Source organism: Equus caballus, chromosome 18 (genome assembly GCF_041296265.1).
Source record: "Equus caballus isolate H_3958 breed thoroughbred chromosome 18, TB-T2T, whole genome shotgun sequence".
Lineage (NCBI taxonomy): Eukaryota > Metazoa > Chordata > Mammalia > Perissodactyla > Equidae > Equus > Equus caballus.
In genome coordinates, this window is record NC_091701.1 from 52,310,701 (window position 1) to 52,335,980 (window position 25,280).

At 41.3% G+C, this 25,280-nt stretch overlaps 2 protein-coding genes across 4 annotated transcripts in view; both read left to right on the plus strand.

The window, feature by feature from the left end:
• Positions 1-10,732, plus strand: part of ITGA6 (integrin subunit alpha 6) — a 76,934-nt gene extending 66,202 nt beyond the window's left edge. Inside the window, exons 24-26 of one of the 2 annotated variants that reach the window (XM_014732536.3) lie at positions 2,822-2,947; positions 6,121-6,250; positions 8,452-10,732. In XM_014732536.3, coding sequence (XP_014588022.3) covers positions 2,822-2,947; positions 6,121-6,228 — 234 coding nt within the window. In that variant the 3' untranslated portion in view covers positions 6,229-6,250; positions 8,452-10,732. The remainder of the gene's footprint in view (positions 1-2,821; positions 2,948-6,120; positions 6,251-8,451) is intronic. The other variant, XM_014732535.3, reaches the window with a different exon arrangement.
• A 13,153-nt stretch (positions 10,733-23,885) lies between these two features.
• Positions 23,886-25,280, plus strand: part of PDK1 (pyruvate dehydrogenase kinase 1) — a 30,217-nt gene continuing 28,822 nt past the window's right edge. The window contains exon 1 of one of the 2 annotated variants that reach the window (XM_023621996.2): positions 23,886-24,269. In XM_023621996.2, the coding sequence (XP_023477764.1) occupies positions 24,068-24,269 (202 nt within the window). In that variant the 5' untranslated portion in view covers positions 23,886-24,067. Of the gene's footprint in view, positions 24,454-25,280 lie in introns of both variants that reach the window. The other variant, XM_070242005.1, reaches the window with a different exon arrangement.

Below are 25,280 nucleotides of genomic sequence, written 5' to 3' on the forward strand. Positions count from 1 at the left end.
GACAGTGAACCAGGAGAGAATTGTCGAATTAAGCCAGGGAAGGGGGGATTGTTGATTGGCTGTATTTACATACCCCTACTTCATTCCTAAAGGATTGAGAAGAGAGTATTTAAGCTTCCTGGCTGCCAAAGACTAAAGAAAATGTGATAGGTAAAAGTAGGTACATCATTCTTCAGGGGAATGAGATTTTCTTTTTTGACTCTAAATTCAGAGCAGAACTGAAGATACGGACCTTTTATAAGATGGATTTCTGATGTAAGGAACACTCACTAAGAGACTGATGTCTTGAATAAAGAGTTTGGTAAAAGATACGAAAATCCCTTCATTGGGTGGTTTTCTATACTGACGTTCCGTAAGAGCAGAGATTATTATATTACAGAGTGACTTAGGGAAACGATTTTGCCAGTGGGCAAGCTAATGTGGTCTAAGCACTGCTCTCTGGTGATAGAATTCAATGCATCAGCAGAGCTTAAGCCCTTTTTCCCCTTAGGGGCACATGATGGATGAGGTTCACATGCATAGGTCATCCCAATGGAAGTGCCTAGAGTTCAACGAAACCAAAAAAAATTTGTTTTTGGAGTTGGAGTAATTTCTACTCACCTTCACCTGTCATTGTCCATCAGTAAGATGAGACAAGACTTCCCAGAGCTCTGGGACTCTTAGCCCACAGTTGGTCTCCCCTTACCCAGTGTTAAGGCCAACCCCCCCTTATTCCCAATCCCAGCTGAAGAATGACTGTCATACGAGAAAAACAAACTTCAGTTGACAATTTAAGGACACAAACAATAAAATCTTGCTGACTGGCCTCTCTTGCCTTCCTGGACTGCAGTGCGGTCGTGCACACAGACTGGGTTTGCAGAGCACATGTGCCCTTCAAATGTGTGGCCCAACCCCTAGTTGCAGTCCTCAGTCTTTGACGCCCAGTGAGTTGTTTTGCAATTTGTAAAAGGCTCCCAGATTTGGTTTGAATGGTGGCCAGACCTGGGGCTTAGAGCTCTCAGCTGGATTCCTTCCCACAGCCTCCCCACCCCTACAATCAAAAATTACCTTGTTCAGCCCTTATGCTGTTGGATTGCAGCCATTTTGGGGAGTGATTCCCCACCCCTGACTCCCACTGATAGCAGTCATTTAAAAGGCTCTGGTACACAGCGTGATTGTAGTAAGGCTGATTGGTGATTGTAGTAAGGCTGGTTCCCCTTGCCATGGACCAGTCCCCACTCTCCACTTCCATGTGTCAGAACTTATTCTTAAAAATGAGGATGGCCCTTCCAAGTTGTCACCTTGTCCCCAAGGACACACTGTTGTGCCTTCTCTTTGCTAGATACTAGGAAAGCAAAGTTATACGAGCTACAGCATAAGTTATTGAAATAATCTTTTTGTTTTCTTTTACAGGAGTCAGGTCTACCAATCATGTCAACTATATTATTTCTTCACTGGTCTCTATTCTGTCTTCCCTATTTCATGGCTACCCCTGTGTTAGAACCAATAATCTCAAGAAAGAGTTGCTTTAGCTTAAAGCTGGGATACCTATGGGGGGAAGGGAGGCTGTGACACCCCCCGCCCCCCCCCCGGGGGGGTTGGGAGCTTGGCAAATGTGAATCTTTCCTATTAAATGTTTAAAGAACAGCAGTTCTCTTGCTTTTAAGTACATTCTATAAGTCAAATGAGGTTGAGAAGCTGTTTTCTAGTATAAGTAGAAAGTGAAGTGCTTTAATGAAGAGATTGGAAAAAAAAGAATTGTAGTATAGAAGTATTGATGCACAGTGTAGACACAGAAGCATGTTTAGGCGGCATCCAGAGTTCGGTGCTAATATGGAATACTTGACCAAAAACACTTCTCAGAAGTTAAATGCTCCCTCTAAGTTTTGTTTACCCTTCACTTTGCTTTCTCTTAATTCAGAAACATCAGAAACTTCAAACTGGTAGATCTCTAATCAGTGTGGTTTACAAAATCTTATTCATAGCAATCACCAGGTCTTTTACGTGCTTTGAAAAATAGTCTCCTGGCATCACAAAAATCCACTTGAATTCTAAACCTACATAACCAAGTTGTTGTGAATTGCCCTAAGCAACTTTTTAGGTTTATGAATAAACACCATTTCTGTTTAATTGGTATTTGCCAACTATCAAATGTTTAGAGCTTAAGCTTCTCATCAGCTGCTGCTTAAAGCTCCAAGCTGCCCCTCACTGAATCCAGAGTCTAGCTTGTCCATACACATTGTTGTGGAAGACGGCACCAAGCCATTTCAGGAAGTTTTATTGTTTATGAGGGTCCTTAGTTTGATATCCTAAGGGAAAGTTAAAATGGTATCAGTACTGCAGCTCCATTCTTATTTTTATATTTCACAACATCTTTAAAGTCTGAGCGAGGAATATAGGCTAATTATGCATAAACTAGCCCTTTTATTTCCATTGCTGAAAACTAACTAAAAGAGAGGGTGATCTTTCTCAAAAAGATACCAGATTATACAGCTGAAACAAGATTGGCTGTGTTGTGATAATTGTTGAGACTTGGTGATGAATAAATGATGGTTCATTGTACAATAGTCTCTACTTTTGTTGATTACAAAAATTTTAAAAAGATAAGTTAGCAAAGAAATAACCACTTTGTCAAAACACAGTCCAGCATTGTCCAGGTTCTGGGAAAAGAGCTCCAAGAAATGCCTTTCAAAGCAAGATTCCATTATTAAAGGAAAGGATCTCACATCAAAAAAGCATCTCGTCCCCCCATAGGCTGCATTGTCCAAAATGTGTCCAGAAGCAGAATTAGAACTATAAACTCACTCCAATTTATGATGATGTTGCTTTTTATGCCCCGTAGGTTCGTGTGACTGTGTTTCCTTCAAAGACTGTAGCTCACTATTCAGGAGTAGCTTGGTGGATCATCCTAGTGGCTATTCTTGCTGGGATTTTGATGCTTGCTCTCTTAGTGTATATACTCTGGAAGGTAAGTCATATCTAGCATTTGAGTTTCATGATACAAACTTTATTTCATGTTTTTAAAAAGGTGAATTAACACTGATAGTATGGACATGTCTTTTTCTTCATTGCTTCGTTTTTCCCAACATTTTATTATGAAATTTTCCCAACATAACAGCAAACTTGAGAATTTTACAAGGACTCCCTGTATATCTACCTCGTACTGTGTATTTAAAGCTATATTGTACATAATAATGTTTCTTAAATGTATAAATTTTGGTGTTTTTCACATATAGTTTAGCGTGTTGGGCAAATAACAATTTTTTAAAGTTGTACTACTTTTAGTATTTTTTTCTTCTAAGATCAAATTCTGAATCTAAGCCAAATTGTTGTGTATCCCATTAATCTGAATCTGTAACCCTGTTAATTTCAACTTCTAGAAAGAAATGTTCATGGCAGCCATTGGGGCTTGTTACAGCAGCACGTAGAGTAGGAATAGAAAAGCAAGAAATTAATGAATAACTCCATCTCAAGGGGTCATCATGGCCTATATCAAACATGAGGAAGATTTGGGTTCGATTTGATGTTCTTCATTAGAATTTGGTCCTGCAAATAAAATGTAGTATCTTACCAGTAAATAGTCTACATTACAAAAAAGTGTGTATGAGATAGATACAAACTTTGTTGCCAAAGATTACAACCTATAGATTTTGGATTATTCTCAATGAGTAATGGAGGTCCACAGTCCCTATCAACCGTTACAAATTGCAAAAAACTCTGAAAACTGAAAGTTTTTAATGACTTAGTTGGCAGCAAAACTTGACATGATGTAAAGAGAGGCTATTTATAGTCTTTATCTTTTATTCATTCGTTTCACTGCAGAAATATGAATGTTTTGATTACAGTGGCATCATGTATATAGCATATTACTTTTCTAAAATGCCCCAAATTCTGCATTTCCAAGCATGTCTCGTACAGAGGACTTTGGATAAAGAATTATGAACCTCAACCAACAATCTCTGGGATCAAACCATCCTTATCCTTTCCTTAGATCCAAGAGTATAATAGACAAGGGTTCAGAATATTCTCACTTTCAAATATTGGGCTTCTCTTTTTTACTTTATTTTTTCAAGTAACTTCCTCTTGCCAATCTGAGATAATTTTCTGATGTCCTCCAAATGTGTGATTGAAGGTTGGTATCTGCTCATACCAAGATTCCTCCTTGCATGAGATGTTAGCCTGTCCTCCTTCTGATATTTACTTAAGGCAAGAGGTTTGTCTGGTAAACCACAGCCAGCCAATATAGGAGATGCTCTGAGAATTATTTTGATATCAAAGACTGAATTTGAGGATTGATATTTGAGGATGACCTTCTTGTGCTCTCTGGAAGAGGTCACAAGTTCAATCTTTTTCAGAGCAGGTCTTATTGGGAGTCTTTAATGAGGGTGAGACATAGCAATGGGTTCAGAGTTAAGAAACCCAAACTGTATATAATCTTGGGCAAATCGTTTCACCTCCCTGGTACACTGCTTTGCCTTAGCTGTTTAATAAGTCATTCAGACTAGATGATCTCATTGGGTTTTTTTGTTTGTTTTTGTTTTTGAAGTTCTAAAGTATCCAGACTCACAAGTAAACTCTAAAGTAGTCAGATAACTTCTAAAACCCCACATGAAAATAATTTTTATTAATTTATAGATGCTCTTCTTTATGAAATGGACGTATTTGTTTTTATGTGTTAAAAAATTGTAGAAATTGAGGTCCAGAAAGGACTCTAGTTCCATGGCCTTTAATTGGGTTTTGCATATCCACATAGGTGCTAAGACTAAGCTGGGCAAGTGGGCCTAGGGCCAACATCCCCACTTCAACAAGAACAGTTCTGATTTCATCTGCTTTAAATATCGGTATTCTGCATAAGGTTTTCTTTGGAGGTAAAAGAGGAAAGTCTTCCAGGCTGGTCCAGTCACCTTCATTTTGCAAACAAAGATGCTCATGCCCATGGATATTGGGAATGTTGCCAAGTTGGAGGCAGGACCAGGACTCTTGGTTCCTGGTTCATTCATTTTCCCATCCTATTTACCTATACATGTTATTGAAAGTTGACTGGGTGTGTTCACTGTGTATTAAATTGAGAGTCACAAATAAATATCAAGGTAAATAGTCTAGATCAATGCTCCTCAACCAAACTTTTTGTAATGGAAGCGTTCTGAAGCTCTACTATACAATATGGTAGTCACTAGTCACATGTGGCTATTGAGCACTTGGAATGGCTAGTGCAACTGACGTATTGACTTTTAAATTTAATTTAAATTTGAATAGTCACATGTAGTTAGTAGCTACTGTTGTACAAAACAGATCTAGGTTTTTACCTTAATGAGTTGCCAGACTAGGAAGCAGAGTTTTCCAACAGGGCAGAGATTTATTCCACCAAGTTATATTTCAAAGGGCAGTTCCATGGCCTTATGAGCTAGAAAAAAGTAAATAGAAAAGTTTCTCCATCGTTGAATGAAGGAAATTATAGTAGAAAATGGAATTATACTTTTATCCTCATTTTGAGTGACCTAACCTGAGGAGCATAGGTTCCTATCACTTAAGCGTTACATGGTAGTTCAGAATTTGAGAAAATAACAGCAGTCATTCTTTCATAATGGTGTATTCGAATTTATATTGTGATTTACCGCACAAATCCAAAGGCCTTAAGTAAATGGCATTTGTTCCATAAAATTTCCTGTGAAAGGAAGAAAAATACTCACAGTAGCTATTTTATTTGGATTTGCGCTAAATCTTACTTAGAGAATTGATTCTTTAACCTTTGTCTCAATAAACTATAGAAGTCAATCTTTTGCCTATTTTAGAGTCCATATTCTCCTGTAAGAAGAAACCACCCAAAACTATAATAAGATGTGTATGATTTTCCCTTTTAGGATGATTTTTGTCCTCGGGATTTCTGTTACAAATAGAAAAATCAATTAGCTGACTAATGTCATCCATATAAATATTTGACCAGAGACCCATGGTAATAGAGCTGGGTTGATTGCTGTCACTATGTAACATAGCGCAGTGGCTGTTTGCTTCTGGTTGATCCATAGTGGTCTCTTTGTAAACAAGCTAAAAGTAGAAAACAGGTTAAAATCTGAGATTTTCTTTTGTTTAGCTCTTGTACACAAAACTGTAAAACTGACTAAATACCTTGCTTCCTTGTAGTGTGGTTTCTTCAAGAGAAATAAGAAAGATCATTATGATGCCACATATCACAAGGCTGAGATCCATGCTCAGCCGTCTGATAAAGAGAGGCTTACTTCTGATGCATAGTATTGATCTACTTCTGTAATTGGTAATTGATCAATGTTTTTTAATTGCTAGCTGTGGGACCTGCTATGGTTGTGGTGGCTAACTTTAAGAGCAACAGCTTGCTGTGTGTGTGTCCCATTAACAGATGTTTCCAAATGTCCACACTGGCTTGCCTTGCTTGGATTTATTTTATTTTATTTATGTCACTTGAAAGCTTACAGTTTTTTTAAAAACGCACAGAGAATCTTTGGTTGCAGGTGAGTTATTTTGTGTTGTTGTCGTTCAACATCACCTACAGCAATGAAGAAATCTAAAATCTATGTACATATAAAAGGAGGCTTTAGACCTCCACAGTAGCCCAGTCTGCCGTGAGTTGTTAATCTAGTATGTAGTGTCCCACTCGGAATTTCAAAGATGCATAAGAAATCATTCCAGATTTCTTGTCCATTTTGGAATTTTCCACAGATAGAAGCTTGTGTTGATTGCCTAATTAACCTGTTGCATGTTGGAAACATTGTGTTTCTCTTGATGAGAAGGCTCTCTCACTGTCATCTTTTTGATCTCCTTGCTTTAAAGTGATGGGGGAAGGCTTGGAATGCTTTTATTGTTGCTCAGAAATTGTTTTATGCTAGCTAAGCATGCAACTTCCTTTTCCTGCATATCTACTACAGGTCAAAGACCATTACAACTATGACTATTGGCATGATGGACACTACAGCCAATTTCAGAAGATGGTTCTTTATCAAAGTGACCTTCGATATACAAAATTCTAGTGTAAAAATGCTCTGGATAGTTTTTATTTCAATATGTTGTGATGGAGTTTGACCTTGTTTCATGTTCCTAGAAATTTCATTCACATGTGGGTCTCAGTTGATTTTAAGTTCATGTTTTGCTTTTTCATATTTATAAATCCATGGAAACAGGAATTGGCAGTGATTCCTTTTTCCATTTCTGTGGGCATGAGGGGATAGAATTACTCCTAGAATCCCTTTCCGTGGCATCGTCACGATGAATCCCAACATTTCCATTCCAGTTTTACATATCACCCTTGATTTCCTTCTTTGATTACATGGGGCAGGAGCCACATTTTGTAATAGATAGGTATTGGCTTTTTTGCACAGAATGATAAAGGAGTCCATGTAGAAATGGCCTTAGAACAAAAAACTTCTTGGTCCATTTTTCCTATTGATTTAGTGATAACTGTGCACATAATTTTTAGAACATAACATCATCCAACTTAAATGTTCTCTTCCTGTTGATGTCACATAATAAACACATTAATCAACCATTCTAGTATCTTCCTCATCCTCCCATCTGCCTTTTTAAATGGAAAACACATCTTTTTTAAAAAAACATATATTTTATTCATTTAAAAAATTCAATCTGATTTTAAAATTTCCAGATATGTTCTCAGTAAAATCTCCTTTGGATCTGATTGAATGTTTTTTGAAAAATGAATAAAATATATATTCATTAATCATTTAAATGTAAATGTTGTCTTTTGCAAAAAAAAATTAAAGAGAAAAATTAGGGGGTGCTCGGAAATTCAATCTAGTGATGCTTTTCCTCAAGTTCTTTGAGGTACGTGATTGACTTTATTGCAGGACACAGTGACTACACGATTTATTAATGAAACAGCTTAATGTGGAAGCACAACAGCAAATCCAGGTAGTGTAAATTACCTCCTAGTTAATGAGAGATGTGTCCTGGACCCTCGGAGGAGAGAAGATTCTTAAAGTGAACCATTTCAACACTGGCATAGTCAAATAGTAATTTGTGAAATATTTGTGACCCAATTTCCATTTTGTTAGTGGGAGAGGGGCATGAGATAAGCTTTGGTTTATCGCCTTTAAAAAAAATTGTTCTTTAAATTAAAATGATGTTCTAATAATCTGAAAATTAGATCTTTTACATATAGTATTGTGATTATAAAAAAATGGAAGCACTGTTTCATAAACCCTTAAATTGTTAGTAGAGGTAGCTTACATTTGTTATAAAATGTAAAGACAAGATGGAAAACCGGATGTTTCTTCCAGTTTTACAGCTGTTCTTCTCTTCCATTTCTATCCACTGGCTGTTACATTCTTTTCTATCTGTTAGTTCCTTGTTAAAAGAAAACCATGCCTTTTTTCCTTCGTCCAAAGGTAGGCAGAGCTGAACAGAAAGCTTAGGCGTTCCCATTTAGTGCTCTTGCTTTTCTTGAGATAATTTAATTTGTTTCTTTTTCTCTTCCCCCTTCTCCAGTGTGGATTCTTTAAACGCTCTAGGTACGATGATAGCGTTCCCCGATACCATGCTGTAAGGATCCGGAAAGAAGAGCGAGAGATCAAAGATGAAAAATATAATGATAACTTTGAAAAAAAACAGTGGATCACAAGGTGGAATGAAAATGAAAGCTACTCCTAGGGGGGCCAAACAAGCTTCACTGTACCCAAACTGCTTTTTTTCCCAACTCAGAAAGTCAAATGGATTTAAAAGTCTGTTCAATACCTGCATATTGATTTCAGACAGACTACACACAGTACGAACCTACAGTTTTAACTGTGGACGTTGTTACGTACCTGAGGCTCCTGTTTTGCACAGCCAAATTTAAGACGGTTGGAATGGATTTTTCTTTAACTGCCTTAATTTAACTTTCTGGGTTGCCTTTGTTTTTGGTGTGGCTGACTTAAACATGTGCTGGGGACGGGCCTGCCCAGTTGTGCTTTTGCGACATCCTCCCGATAGTGTAGCTGGAAGAAGGCACCCACAGTGACCGGGCTAACAGAGTGACCGTCCTAACCTCGACGCTGCCCCTGCAAACGTTCTTCCTGTAGGACTGCAGGACCTGCAAGTCAACTGTCCCGCATCCCAAGACTCCACCATCGGGGTAGTTGTGTTTCAGTTTCAAGTGCTATCTTAAATTAAATGTGCAATAGAAGGTGATGTTGCCATCCTACCATCTTTTTCCATTTCCTAGATGTGTGAACACTTGCTCACACCAAATATATACAGGTCTCATTCTCCCTTTTCACTAAAACATCCAGGCGCAACAGACTTGAATGCTAGTTATACTTATTTGTATATGGTATTTATTTTTTCTTTTTTACAAACCATTTTGTTATTGACTAACAGGCCAAAGATTCTCCAGTTTACCCTTCAGGTTGGATTAAACAATCAGAATTAGAACATGGGAGGTCATTAGTGTGACCTAAATTGTTTACTGCAAAAGGAAAATAATAATTCCTTATAAATTGCTAGAGAGTTCTTATAATTTACAGATAGGTTTAAGTTATTGAAACATCTCCCTTCATGACAGCCCTTACCCACTTCCTCCAAACCCAAAAGCTTGGCTTAAGAAATAGGATTTAACCATAAGATGTTTAATTCTTATCAGACATTGGATATTTTGGAGTTTAGAGCCCTGTGTGATATTTCTGAATTTCATGCTATAACTTTCAAGAATCCTTGGAAATTATGGGTTGGTTGGTTCGTTGAACTTTAGTGCAGTTTAGTCACTGCTGCAAATACTGTATATTCAGGACTTGAAAGAAATGGTGAGTGCCTATGGTGGATCCAGACTGATCCAGTCAGTGTAAGACTACTGAATATCTGACCCCAAGAGTCAGGGAGAACATCCTGGCCTTTAAGTTTTTAAATGTTATTGGAATCATTTAATCAGTGAGATGATCTATTTTTTGCTTTGTTTCCTCCTCTATCTATATTTCCAAAATTACTTTGGGAATGCTCTAACAAGAACCTTAAGTTGTTTTTTAATTTTAAAAATGAAGGTGAGAGAGGAAGATATTATTCTATACTTTCAGTAGAGACTGAATAGCTATGAAAGCTGAATTTTTTTCCTAATTACTGTACTTCCAAATGTTAAGTTATATGGGGAGCAAAAGTAACCCGGTGCTAATTTGTTGGGATATAGTGTAAGCAGTGTCTCGGTCTTTTAGAAGAACAAAATACAGCTACATGTGCCATTGTCGCTTTTAATTTTTTTGCTTTTCAGAAATCTTATGCCCTTAAGATACTAAGGACATTATTCTAGTTGTACTTTGGAATTTTCATTCACAAAAATAGTTTTACAATGATATTTTGTTTACAAAAATTTCTCTAAAACAGGTCATAACAGTGTTTAAAATCTCAGTTTCTTGCTTAGGTAACTTAGAACCGAACGCACTGGCTTCATAGGTTGCTAAGAAGCTGATATTTTGAAAGTGTTTCTAGACCTTTGTTATAAAAACAAATGCCCTGAAGGTGGGGAGGGAGGGGCGGGTGGTTCAACAAGAAAGAAACGGGAAGGTAGTGGTGTTTAAATTTATAGTTGTTAAAAATGTCATCTCAAGTCAAGTCACTGGTCTGTTTGCATTTGAGACATTTTTATACTAACTAGCATTGTAAAATTGTTTCATGATTAGAAAATACCTGTGGATATTTGTATAAAAGTGTGAAATAAATTTTTTTATGAAAGTGTTCCTTGCTTAGTAACACAGCATTGTATATGTGAAACAAACTCTAAAATTATAAATGAGAACCTGAATTGCCTTTCTTTTTATTTCATCAAGCCAAACTAAAGTTTTTGATGTTTTTATTTATTCTTACTGCTCCATATAATCTCAGATCAGCCAAAGATACCAGTACCCAAGAAGATGCAATGTCAATGTGATTGAGGCTTTTTTTTTTTCCTCCTTTTGGCTCTACTGCTCAGTTGATACTCAAAAGAAAATGATCTTAAAGATGGTTTATTCAAGATACCTACAAATTGGGAGATATCTGTTTGCATTGATTCATCTGCCTCAAAGGATTATGCTTGTGAAGGGCAGGGTATTATTTAGCAATGATACCATAGCATGAAGAATAAAAGTCCTTATGGCTAAATTGCTTTCCTCTTAGAACACGTTTTGGTTGTGAGAGCAGTCCAGCTGTGACGTGTGTCATTATATTGATCACCAAGGACTGATTTGGCAGAACTGACTGGTCAGAAAAGACTTCCTGCACCAAAGGATTTCCTTTAGATTTAAGCAATTCTATGAAACTTCTCTAGCTGGATTATCACAATTTAATAAATAAAGATAAGGCATGTATATAGTGCCCAGACAATATAGCATGCCCTGGCCTGAATAAATTTCCAGTCTAAAATGTGTTATCTGTCCAGTGTATTAGGTAATAGTTTTCCACTGTACTTGGTATATTGTCTTAGCCTTTTTAGTGCTTTGAAGATCAAACAGGTGTTACCACCCAAAGAAATGTGTGATTGGCACTTTAATGATGGGCCGGTAGCTGTGAACCCTTCTTAGCCACAGTCTCAAGGATATACCCAGATTTAAAAGCTGCAATAATGTGTAATCACCAGAAGCATTAAGAATGTCAGTAGCTGTTCTTGGCTAGGGCTGTGGCATAATGACCTGGGGTGGAGGTGCTTTATATGATTCCTGCGATTCCACCCCTTTCTCTCCCTCTGAAAACAATCATACAGGAATGCCTAGGAGTGACAGGCATTACTATAGGGATATCCTTGGGCCCATTTGCAAACATTGACACTTTATTGTTGGTTGCAGAATACTTGCCACAGCCTCCCAATGGATTGTGCACAGTCAAGGCTTATGTCATGCCCTTCTGGTTGAGAATATTCTAGAATGTGAGGTAGGTGTAGGTAGGAAATGCTTTAAATTGTCCAGATCAGGGAGGTAAGGTTCAGGCTGAGCCTTCTACCCTAAATGAAAACATCTTAATGAAAAACTGATCTCTAGTACACTAACCCATAAAAGGACAATGTGAGAAGACAGACTGGGATTGATAATTGTTTTGTTTTAAAGTTGAGAAAGAGGGAAATGTTGTAGTTGACTGGGTTCCACATAAGTCCATCCTCAGGGCTGAGAAAACAGGAATGTGGAAGAGTTGTTTGATCAGCTTGGGTAGCATAAAGTAAATGATTAAAAAGGCAGTTCCCTGGGACCAGAGGATAGGGTCCAACCACTATCACGGTCCAACCCCTTGCAGGAGGAGAGGGCAAGGTTCAAAGAGATGAAGAAAATGAACTTCAGAATGATTTCATGAGAGTGGCTAGCACAGAGAAGCTAGTAGGCCTCTGTTCTTCTAGTAGTTCCTGATTATGATCAAATGGCAAGTGTTTTTTTCTCTCTTGTACCTTAAAAACCAGGTTTTGACTGTGAAAGGCATCTGATCCAGCTGTTAGAATGTGGGAGTGCTGTGTCCTAGTGGCTGAGGCCATGACTCCCACAGACCGGTGTAGGAGGAAAGTTATAAAGGGATTCAAGGTTAAGTCCTCTCACTAAGGGTAAGTGAGCTGTAAAATGCAAAGCAGAGTAAGAAAACTGGTCTAGCACAGTGCAAGGGTGGACCAGGCGCCACAAAGGGCAAAACTAACCAGGTAATGGTTGATGATTACACTGAAAGTGAAGGAATTGGGTGCAGTTTTTGCAGCAGTCAGCAAAGCTTAAGTGCCTCAATCTTCTCTTGGCCCTTACCACCCTAGGGCCATCTCTCAGTCAGGCTGCTGGTGCCAGTATCATGGAAGTGGGCAGAGACAGACCCATATTAGCAAAGGTCAGATAAAATTTCTCACACACTGTTCATCCTTCTAGAACATCCACAAAGAAAACCTCAAGAAATGACAGGGAGAGAGTGTGCTGCTTTCATTATCTCAAAGTGTGACAGGTAAGTATTCAGTTCACCAATAACGAGCAGATAGGTTTAAGTGTGTTCTGTTAAGATCCTGTTGCGAAATGGAGACAGTTAGACATGGTTTAGTCATTTTTTTTCCAATTGGAAGTAGAGTTTCTAGGGATGTTACTAGTCTCTGGGGATACATATACAAATAAGACACTGGCTCTGACCTTCTATAGGAAGCTTATCATTTAAAACAACTGATCATACTGACAAACATAGTATTTAAGTAGCAGAATTAAAAATCTTGCATGATCAGTGGTTGACATATAAAGTCAGCACCTAATCCTATGTGGGTGGAACTTGCCTCCAGAACCAACCCCATTCTCAGAAAATTTGGAGTAGTCATTCTCAACCTGGGCTGCACATTTGAACTCTTAAGGAACATTAAAAAAAAAAACAATCCCAATTCCCAGACTGCCTCTCAGAATCTATGAAGATGGGACCCAGGCATCAGTGCTGTTTAAGGCTCCCCAGGTGACTCTTAAAGTGCAGCCAAGGTTGAGAACTGCTTTAGAAGTTGTTGGATGACCTGAATATTTATGGAAAAAGCTCTGTCTTCTGTGTAGAAATGCCTCATTTCCGTTTGTGGTGCTTCCACTGCACCAGTAATAAGAGCTGAGAGGCTAGAGGCATATTTGCCATAGAGCAAGGCAAGTGAGCAGGCTGTGTAAGAGCAAGTCTCGAGTCAGACTGCCAGGGTGTGCATTAGCTTCACCTCTTAGAATATAACCCTAGTGAGTGACTGACTTGTCTGTGCCCCAGTTTCTTCATCTGTAAAATAGGATTGATAATAGTACCCATCTCACAGGTTCTTGTAAGGAGTGAATGAGATGAGCTGGAAGTGCTCATTAAATGTGAGCTATTTTTATAAGTACACTTGTTTGTTATGTAGGATCAGAAAACGTTAAAATAGGAAGGAAGCATGGAAATCTAGTTCTACTTCCTCATTTCACAGATGGGGAAACAGTTTATTTTGATTGTCTCTGACCTTTTTTCTCCTCACTCTTCAGTGTCTCATACCCCATGATTTACAGTGGGTTTTATAGCTACAATCTACAAGTCTGAGTACCCTTAACTAAAGATACTGTGAACCTAACTCTTAAATTTAAACTGCTTAACAACATCGGTCATTTTGTACAAGAAGATTGGCCCTATTTCTGTCTTAAACCTTAAAACAATGGCCATAATGCAGGTTTGGGTTGGGGTTGGAGCGTGTGCACAAAGTCTGTGTAGGCATCTTGAAAATGCTGTGTACTGATTCTTCTTGATTTCCCCCCCCCCCCACCCCGCCCCGAATTGGAAAAGTGTAAAAGAGCAGACTCTTTATGAACCCTTTCTCAGCTCTTTACACGCACTATCAGTTCTTTGGTTTCCTTTAGTGGGAAAGTCCAGTGCAGTTTTGTGGCTTATCCCCTTTACTGCTGTGCAGAGGGGGAAATGCTCACACAGCCCATCTCGTGCTTGAGTTACATCATGCATATTAAGCCAGAGTTTGTCTTTGGAAGAGCAGTTTGAAAACTCCCATTTCTCCCTGCCACTTATCACAATACGTTGACTGAAAGACCTGTTAAAGGCCAAAAAAAAAAAAGGGAGGGTATCTGTTTGATTCCAACGTGTCCTCAAATTGCTGATGGAACTGACGTTCTAGGGTGCTTACCTCCCTGAGATAGCCACCCCTGGTTAGGAAGTCCTAATCAACAAAGTGGGTCAGAGCGGTCCTCCTCACACTTTAACATGCCTAAGAATGACCTGGAAGCTTGTGAAGATGCAGGTTCTGATTCAGGCAGTCTGAGAAAGAGCCTGAGAGTCAACATTTCTAACATTTCTAGCAGCCATGCTGCTGGTTCATGGATTACACTTTGGGTAGCAAGGATCTTTGGCAGCAGTCTTCAAGTTGCTTCTCTGCCACTTCCAACCTGAGTGACCTCGGGCAAATTTACTAACCCTTAATGGCTTAACCTCATTTGTAAAAATGGTATATGGAATAGCCAGAATGATAATCTAGACCTCTAGGAAACAGACACCATCCTACTCACCTCTATACAACTTCCAACCTCCTAACATCCTCAAGTGTGTGGATAAAGAGCAATTGAGGCACATTTTAGTCTTAGTTATATCTGAGTATATAGCTTTCACTGTCTTGACAGGATAGATGACAATAGTCTTAGGGTTACTCTTGTGAGCCATGCCTTCAAGACACCTGCCCTGCTAGAAGCAAAATCCCATTACAGTGAATACTGTTACAGCTGAAAGGGGGACAGCATGCCAGCTCTAGTAGCTGACCCACAGAAGCAGTGATTTGTTGGTCTAGTTATAGTGACTTCTCTAAATCGGTCACAAAACAAAAAGATTGAAATAAGGTTCAGGGTGACTAAGAGTTAAGCTTTTGCAATTTGACATTTCCTTTCTCAAGCAGCAACTATTCTTCAGTTCTCCTTTGCCTGTTCCCAACTACTCCTGCCAGAAAACAAACAAAAACAAATAAATAAAATGTCTAAGCCATTGTGGTAGATAACTGGTTGGGCTTGCTCAACCTCTGTTCTCCCCTTCCTCTAGCTGGAAGGCTGGAAAGCTAACAATACTTTTCCAGACTCCCTTGCCGCTAGGGTTTTACACGTCAGTTAGATTCTATGAATTACATACCTTCATTTGAGATCTGAAAGGTGGACTCACAGTGGGTGTTTCTCCTAGCAACCAAGGCTGTGGAGACCTAAGCTTCAGTGTTGAGTGTCTTCTAGATTTCTGAGTATCAGAGAAGGTTAACTGGTGGTGGCCTCTTGATTCCTTTTCTTGACCTTGGATTGTAGCTAGAAGTATTTGTCTTCACCTCAATTTCCAGTGACTGGCCCGGAGCTCCTGGGCAGGTCATTATTCTAGAAATTATTCTCAGAGGCCCAACCTAGAGCCCACTTAGTCTATTTTGTGTTCTTGTAATCTGAATTAAATCCTTGCATGCCAATAATCTGGAGTGGTTTCTATTTTATGAACTGAATCCTGATTGACATGGCCACTCACCCACAGAAAATGCTAAAAGATCTAGGAAACTGAAAGGGAAAATAGGTAGAGAGGATGTAGCTGCCTTCTTCCAGCTAAGGCTGAATTCAGAATACTTTTACTGCTGTTAAGTTCAACTTGATTCTTCAAGATATGTCCAATAAGGTGAATCTTGTTTCCTCTTTTTTCTAGATCTCCTCTAAGAGAGGATGGAAATGAGTATGTACATTACCTGACTTAAAAAAGAAATAATCAGGAAATGAAGGGAATAAAAACAGAAAAACAATGTTAAGAATAATTATTCTTCAAGTTTGAGAGAATGTCACATTTCATGGATTGAATGTGTTCATTAAATCTCAGTAATGAATTCTAGCAAAAATGAAAAACTCTTCAGTTAGAAATTTATAAGTATAAATACAATATAAGAAAACATATTTCCAATCTGCAGAACATGGAAATAGATCAAGAATGCATATTGTTTTTACCCGCCTAGCATCCCTTCTTGGGGTGAAATGATCTGCTGTCCTTTGGGGATCCTTCCTTCTCCTAACTCAGTCCATGAAGAGGTGTGTGTGTGTGTGTGTGTGTGTGTGTGTGTGTGTGTGTGTGTGAACCACCTCTCCACACCTATTCCTGGTTTCCAGGAGTAGAAACATGATTGCAGCCTGGCCAATCAGAGTCAATCTTGGTGTTTTTCTAGAACAATTAAGGAGGGAGGTGCTCATTGCTGAGATTCTGCCCATCTAGGACTACTGAAGCTTGCTGCTACTCTGTCTATGCCTGAAATTACAAAGAAGAGAGTCAGCCCTGTGAAGCTTGTGAAGTCGACACCAAGGAAAGGGGAGCTGAAATATGGGGAGGAAGAAAGAGGAGAAGGAGAGCAGGGCACACTCTGATGCTTTGGATCCACTGTACCTGTAGAATCTTTGAATAACGTGAGACAAAATAGTCTATTCATTTAAAGAAGTTTGAACTGGGTTTTCTGGTGAGTCTGCAAGAGTCCTGCCTAATACAAAGTAAAATCCTTCAACCCCATTGCATCTCTGAAAGGATTATCAAAGGAAGAAAACTATTTGGTTATTCTGAATTTCCTTTCTTACATGGTTTACTCAACGGGTTTCTCCCACCTTTCCCCTTTGCTTCAGCCGTACTCTGCCTCCTGCTTCACAAAAAAATGTAAATTATCATATAAGGATTTTTCTCAATTTCCTGCCTAGATTTGGGCTCTAGTCTAATTTACTTTCACACACATGTTCTCTCCACTAGGCTAAACAACCTCAGCATTCTCCTTTGTAAAAATAACTATTTCATTGGTTATTGCCTGTACTATAGAAGGTGTTCAATAAGAGAAATGGCCATAATAATTGGAGAGAGTGAGCAGCTTAGCCAAGGTTACACAGTTAGCAAGTGGCAGAGCCTTGATTCCAGCCCAGGTCTACCCACATCAATTCCACACATTTCTTAAACACACTGATAATGCATCCCAATCAGAAACATGTCCCTTCTCTCATCTAAGACAACTCTTCCAGTCTTCCAGGACCTTATTCAGGCACTTAACCTCTCTCTCTTCTTTACACTCAGCTTGCCCCAGCGGTTAGACATACTCAAGACTTTCCCATTGAAAAAAATACATAAAGAAACCCATTCAACTCCATAGTCCTTCCCAATGTCTGTGTTTATTTATAGCTATTGTCTTTGCTTCCTCATCACTGTTCTCATGAAACCACTTATTCCAAAGCCACTGACAACCTTTGGTTATTAAGTCCAAAGCATACCTCTCAGTTCTCATCTTACTTGACTGCTGGAGAATATCTAACGGTATTGTACGCCCTCTCATTTTTGAAAGCACTCTTCCCTTGGCTTCTACTATTGGTCATCCCTTAAATATTGTTGCCTTGGAGGATTGTCTCTGGCTTCCTACCTTCCCCAGGTGATCACAACAATCCAATTACCATTTGCCTTAGAGACAGTGAGTTGTCTCCCAATATCCATTCTCTCCATTTACCATAATAATACAGACGCTAGCTGGACAGATTTACTACTCAGAATAAAACCCCTCTTCCAGCTGTTGTTGCACTGTTGTTGCCCTGAGGCATGGCCATGTGGCATTAGCTCCATGGAAATGTCTGGATACAGGCAAAGAGAAGTCAGATGTTACGGGCTGGAATACTGTGTTCTTTGTTATGCTGCGCAAAACGTTTAATAACACCATCATCTGGGATAACTTGGAAGGCAGACTATATCCCAGCCAAGGAGAAGCAGTAGAAAAGATTCAGTAATTGACATATGTTGGCTGCTTCCTGCTGCTTTTAGCACAGTCCTATGAAAGCAATGAGCTCAGGCAAGGGCTAGCCACTTTGAGGCAAAGATGGAAGGGAATACAACTCTGATAAGGGAGCTGTTTTCTGCTTGCTGCCTAAAATTTTTTGATCAACCTCATGTGGTCCTTACAGAATCAAAAAAAAAAAAAGCCACGGAGTTTCTATACTCCAGACAGAAACAGTTAAACCAAATTTCATCATAACTGAGACACTATCAGTTGTAAGACGCACAAGAGGTAACATTAACATTTTTTTTCTCTTAAGGCCTGTCGACGCAAATAATCAATCTATAAAGCAAAATTGAGGTGAGTTTATTATATAAGCCAGTCTGAGGACCATATAGCCTGGGAGAGAACCGTCACCAAGGGAGGAAGCACTCTGAAGAAGTGAGGTGTACAGCATGGTTATATACAGTCTTGGAACAGGGAACATAGATCAAATATGACAGGAACATCCCTTTTTACTACAGTCACAAGATGTTTTGCTAGCACAGCAGGTCAGTGGTTCACAGTCACAAGATGAGTACAGCAAGCCAGGTTGACCCTTAGTTTCTGGAAAGAAATGCTTATCTTGAAAGAAATGCTGATATGGGGGAGGCATACATGCCTATCTTTAAAGGCACTATTCTTTGCTTTGTAAATGTTTCCAGCAGATGTATAATACATGATTGACAGGCCACGTCAGGCCTTTCTGGAAAAATAAGGTCAGGCCAAATTAGTTTCGAACAAAATGGCTTCCTCATATACCTCAAAATTTTAACTTTTCCTATTGCTTTTCATTTATTCATCAGGCCTCTTAAGGTCTTAACCTCTGGTGGCTTTTGCTGACCTCCCCTGTGAAGTAACCTCCATACAACACACACACACATATACACAATCTATAACAGTACTGTTTTTTTAATCTTTGCAGGCTTTAGCACTCTCTGGGATAATCTTATGCATTTATTTACCATCTGTCTCTTCCCCTTAGAAGTCCCATGAGAGCGAGGACCTGGACATCTTGTTCACTGCTGTATCCCCAGAACCTAAAATAGTGTTTGCCCAGCACATAGCATGTCTAAAGAAACACTTATTTATTGAATGAATGAACCCCAGAAGCAGACAGCTACGAACCTAAGAAGAAATGAAATGGAAGAAATAAAGGAAAATTGGCGGTGAAACTAGAAATTTGCATCTCCCCACCCCAACAAAATTTTAAAAAGAGAACAACTTGAACTTTGCTGATGACATGTATAATTCAGACATCAGCAGGAGACTTCTCGCCCCTCAGAGACCTAGGCTCCAATCGCCAATTCCAGTTTGTCCAAGTCCAGAGTTCCCCCTGTCCATGTCTGTAAATTCTTAAGGGTTTGCAACCTCAGAGTCCCCCTCATCCCCCCCTAGCTAACAATACTTAGGCTCCTTGTGTGCCAATACCGTTCCCATTGGCTCCAATTCTCATGCAAAATTCATCTTCTTCACCAAGTGGCACAAAGGCACAAAAGATTCAGTCTCAACAATCTTTTTCTTTTTCTTTTTTTAGTAAACTTCTCTGAGGGTTACAGGGAGTGCTCTCATTGTGAAACAGCCTTTGTAATCATCTGCCACCTCCCTTCCCCTCGGCTCCACACAGGGAATTCCTCTCCTGGCTTCCTGCAGAGTTGTTCTGTGAGCTTTCCCTGCGGATCTCTCTCAATTCCTGCAGATAAATACGGTGTTTTCCCTAAAACAAATCCTGCTGAATAGGATGGCCTCCACATCATTGCACAAGTAATGACTCAAGGACAGCACTCCTTAAAGAGAGAAGGCAAATGCACGTAAGGAAAAATTGTTTCAGGGGAATACAATGCATCATCTTGAGCACAACCTTCTAGGGTGTCTGATACTGATTCACTGTCTTTGAACTATTTATAACTCTGTAAATTGTAGATAACTGATAATGCAAATAATTCCTTTTTTTTTTTTAGATTGGCACCCGAGCTAACAACTGTTGCCAATCTTTTTTTTTTTCCTGCTTTATCTTCCCAACCGCCCCCCCCCCACCCCCATATATAGTTGTATATCTTAGTTGCAGGTCCTTCTAGTTGTGGGATGTGGGACGCCGCCTCAACCTGGCCTGACCAGCGGTGCCATGTCCGTGCCCAGGATCCGAACCCCGGGCCGCTGCAGCGGAGCGCACGAACGTAACCACTCGGCCACGGAGCCAGCCCCAATAATGCAAATAATTCTTGCCTATATCCATGCAAATAAATTCTGTCAGGTGGAGGGTTCCCGATTCCTAAGGGAAAAAAGCCAGTTTTGCGGCCCTTTGCAAATTCATTTCCCTATTCCTGTTTTTTGAGTTCTCCTTTGAACTGGTTGTAACATCTTTTCTGATTCCCTCATTTAATCAACATGTTAATCTTTTGGCATGTTCATTTTATTTTATTTTTTTTCAGCTTTACTGAGGTATAACTGACAAAACTGTAAGCTATTTAAAGTATGCAACGTGATGATGACATGTTCATTTTACAGCTGCATGGAGTCATGATTCTACCTTTTCTGAAAATTCCCTTTCCAATGTATTAGTCAGGGTTCTGCGGCAGGCAATGGCAGCACACTCAAAAGGGAAATTGAAGGGACTATTTACAGAGGTGTTGGCAGAGCTCAGCAGCTGGAGGGTGAAGCACCTCACTTAACAACGGGAAACTGGTACCATGTCTAGGACTCTAGGACTCGTCGGCCATGGGGAGGGAGCTGTGGGCAGACTTAAGAGGGACACAAAGCACTGCCTGGCAGGAAGGGGCAGGGGAACAAATATCATGACTTTTCTCTCCTCTTCTCCTCTGAGCCCCATGAAGTCAGATGGTAATACAGACAGCGTGATACGGCCTAGGGTGTTTTCCATTGCTGTTCCCACTGTTTTCAGTCAAATCAGCCCAACATGAATCATAAATTCTCAGTGAATTTACAGGATCTGGTGCAAGGATACTATATAGAAAGATTTTATAGAGCCTTAGAATATGATTATGCTTTCTATCTACATAGTTAAATAATATAGCCTGTCAGTAAAGTTCATATAAAAGAGACCACCCTTTGATCACTTTCTCCACATCTCATGGTCTTATGTTCATGCCACTTCCTGTAAGATTATTTTTACAACAGTATTTTTACAACAGTCTTGGCAACCATTATGTTAACAGATACCTGAAAAAAAATCTCATGTTCTTTCCAGCTTCTGGACCCTAAGCCTTAGGACCGAGAAGCAAAAAGTTGATGCCATTTTATACATGTTTTCATATACTCTTTGTCTGCGTATTGGGTGGAAGCTTGGTGAATATACTTTGGAGAAAAGAAAAAACACCTTATAAAACATTTGGATTGGTTTCTGGGAGAATGAACTTGCCAGATGAATCTCAAGCTTTCTGCTGGGCCTTCTGCTTCCACACACGTTAATGTTTAGCTGAGCACCTTGACATGCTCAGGTGGAAAGCAGCAGAGTTGCAAAGAGAACTTGAGGGAGCTGAATACTACTGTGCATGATAGTTGAGAAGAATTTGGACCTCAGGCAGTGGTCTAGAAGGAAGGAGAGAGGAAAGGAGGAAGGCAACATGAAGGGAGGCTGGAGCAGAGTTGTGGGAAATGGTTGAGGAAATAATTTTAAGGAGGTCTAATTTTTAATTGTTTTCTCCAAAACCTTCAGTAAAACTGACTTCAGGCAAAACATGTGTGAGTGGTTCTGATAGAATCCTAATAAGGAAATAATAAAATACAGCAATAATGATAAGAAATAGAGGCCATTCATTGAGTGTCTAGTATGTCCTGGGCATTGTGCTAACAAGATAGCTAGACTATGTCACAGTCACCCGGTAAGACAGATATTATTTCCCCTTTTTAGGTAAGGAGGCTGAGGCTCAGAAAGGTTAAGTAACTCACTCAAGGCCACCTGGCCACTACATGGCAGAGCCAGTATCTGAAACCAGAAGCCAGGCTCTTTTCATCACACCACACGGCTTCCCCCAAACCCTCCCCACAGTGCCCTTATAAAGCTGTCCTCTAGACTCTAACAGCCATTGACGAGAACTCCCTGTTCCTCTAAGGCTGCCCATTTCACAGTCAAACGGCTGTAACCATCCAAAATTTTCCATGTGTGAGTCAATCTGCCTCCCTACAGTTTCCACCCACAGGTCTTCCATCTGGTGTCTGGGCCATTCAGAACAAACCTAATCCTTTCAGAGAGCAGGCTCTCTAATACTTGAAGAGATGGTGTAAATTTTCTACCATGTTGGACCCTACAGCATATGCTTTGTAAGAGCAGGTGTATCTGAAAGGGATTTTATCTGAATTGCATGTGGTTTTATTCCCAGCCACCTAGAACATTACCTGGTACCTACTGTAGGCATTCACAAATATTTATAGAATGGATGAAGGCAGGCCAGATTTGGCAGTTACAGAGTATGGTTGATGGCGCAGCAAGCACATAAACAGATACCACCCTCTGATTACTTTCTCTGCATATGTCATAGTCTTATGTCACGCTGTTTCCTCTAACATGTTTTTACCAAAATCATAACCACGACGTTAGCAGATACCTATAAAAGTTGTTAGAGGCACCACCTTCAGAGAATGTGTCCAATTGCTGCTTCCACCCCATCCCCTCAACTACCTACACTCGTTTCCAGGTAGTCAACGTTCTCCTTCAGGCCAAACTCGTGGGACTAATACACCCTAAAAAGAGACTCAACTCATTCTTTATACATATCATATTTTTATAGAACCCAAGACTTGACCACCATGGAGAAATGAATTATTTTATACCAGTAACAGCTGAAGACAGACATATATATATATATATTTTAATTGATAAACTACACACCTAAGGAAAAGTAATTTTGTTGCATCTGAGACATCACCTAAGCCAAAGCACTGGGGGTGAAGCAGTGGACGAGGGGCAGCAGTGATTTTCATTGTAGACTGCAGCCCTCACAGCTCTATGGGATTAAATCAACACTAGATATGACTAGATAGTCATATATGCACTATTTAGAAACCTGGAAAGGAAGGAGCAAACTGGGACGCTAAGAAGACAGAGAAGGGCGGGCAGTCAGAGTGGAAGGACCCTTTAAATACACTGTGACCATGCCGAGAATGCCTGGACATAACGCTTCCAGTTGGGCTGCCAATCATCTTCTCTGGGACAGGAGTCGCTGTGATCTTATTTAGGACCACACTCTCCACTGTTCACCATTCCTATTTATGTCCCACTGTTTGAGAAGGCTCGGCTCTGAAGCTCCAGGGGGTCTCAGTCTCTTCACCTTTAAAATATGGGCTTGCATCACAGAGGAGTTTCTGGAACACGCTCACGGCGGGAGACCGCAGTGTGTGGAAGCGGAGCGCGGCCCCGGACTTGAGCCTTTTGGCTGAGGCTGCGCGGGCAGAGGAAGAAGGAAGGTGCCTTTGTTCCAAAAGGGCGTGGGAAGGGGGCGCACCACATGGCTTCCGCGACTCCGCAGCCTGCGGTCGCGGCGGCCACCCGCAGGTGGTCCGGCGGGGCGGCGGGGCCAGCCTGGGACTGGGGAGGCGCCCCCGCAGCCCAGCCTCCTCCCGTACCCGCGGCTTACCGCCACCACACCTGCGCGCGCCCGCCCGGCCCTCTCGCGGGCGGGGGCCGAGGCGCGGGGGCGGGATTTTGGCTCGGGGGCGGGCCCCGCGCTCTCCCCGCCCCCCTCGCGCCCGCCCTCGTCCCCGCCCCCTCCCGCCTCCCTGGATCGAGCCCAGCCGCGCTGGGGGCGGCGGCCGCGGCGGTGACAGCCGCTCCCCCCGGCGGCCCGCCACGTCCCTCACGTACTGCCCGGCCGCGGCGCCGAGCGGCGACCACGCGCCGGGGGCGCGGGCTCCTCCGGCGGGCTCGGCATGAGGCTGGCGCGGCTGCTGCGCGGAGCCGCCTCGGCCGGCCCGGGCTCCGCGCTGCGCGCAGCCCGCCCCGGCGCCAGCCGCAGCCTCACCTCGGACTCGGGCTCGGGCCCGGCGCCCGAAGGTGGCATTCCGGGCCAAGTGGACTTCTACGCGCGCTTCTCGCCCTCCCCGCTCTCCATGAAGCAGTTCCTGGACTTCGGTGAGTGCACCCGGGCCTCGGGCCTTTGTGCGCGGCCCTGGCGGGGAGCGGCGGCCGGCCCGCGCTGGCCCCCTCCCCTCTCCGTGGCCCCCCTCCTCCTTAACGTCCACCCCGGCGCCTTAGGTGCTTCGTTCCTCCCGCGCGGACACATCCTTAAGCTCAGGTGCGGGCGCAGGCAGGCCGGGTAAGTAACCCGGGGCGTGTGCCTTTTTACCGTGTATTGTTGAAAAACAAACCGGGAGGGCCGCGGGTGGAGTGACCTCCCGCCTTTCGGCGCACGTGTGCGATCCGTGCTCGCTGCCAGGCCCCTTCCGAAGAGCTCCACCGAGAGGCAAGTGTGTGGACTCCGCCGGGAGTCGTGTTCGGATTCTGCAGAGTGATGAGAAATGCTCAGTTTTGTATATGATGATTGCTTACAACTGGCGTGATGATAGGGGAAGCAGGTTATAACTTGCCCAAATGTTCCAGAGAATGTTTTCCTTGCTACTTGCTTAAGAGTTTCCACCAACAGCACATTCCTTTCAGCAGCAGCAAATAAGTCTTGAGCACGGGTAACGTGCAGAAGTGCAAGATGCTGTGGGGTTGACCGCATTTCACCCCTGTAGAAACGAGCATCCACTTTCTTCTTCCTCTTATGGGTGCTTCCTGGTTTTCTCTAGAAAGGATGCAACCGATGGCCAAGGAATTGCAAAGTTAGGTATTTAACTTTGACTTCTCATATGGGAGTGCCAAAGGGAAAAGGGAAAACTCTAATAAACTCATTAAATTTGAGTAGAAAAAGTTATCTTGTGCATTGTAAGTGCTGTTAGGTCACTAGCAGATCACTGGTGGGCTTAAAAGATACCAGCATGGCTGGCCGGTTTATCTTAAAATTGCGGCTTACAGTGGCAAATTTGTTTGACTCAAAGCCCTCGGTTTTTATTTTTACTTTAAAATAACTTTAGTGTGATTAAGGGGTGGATTGGGCCTTGTTCACAAGTAGGCCATTAAACTTTCACAAGAAAATATATT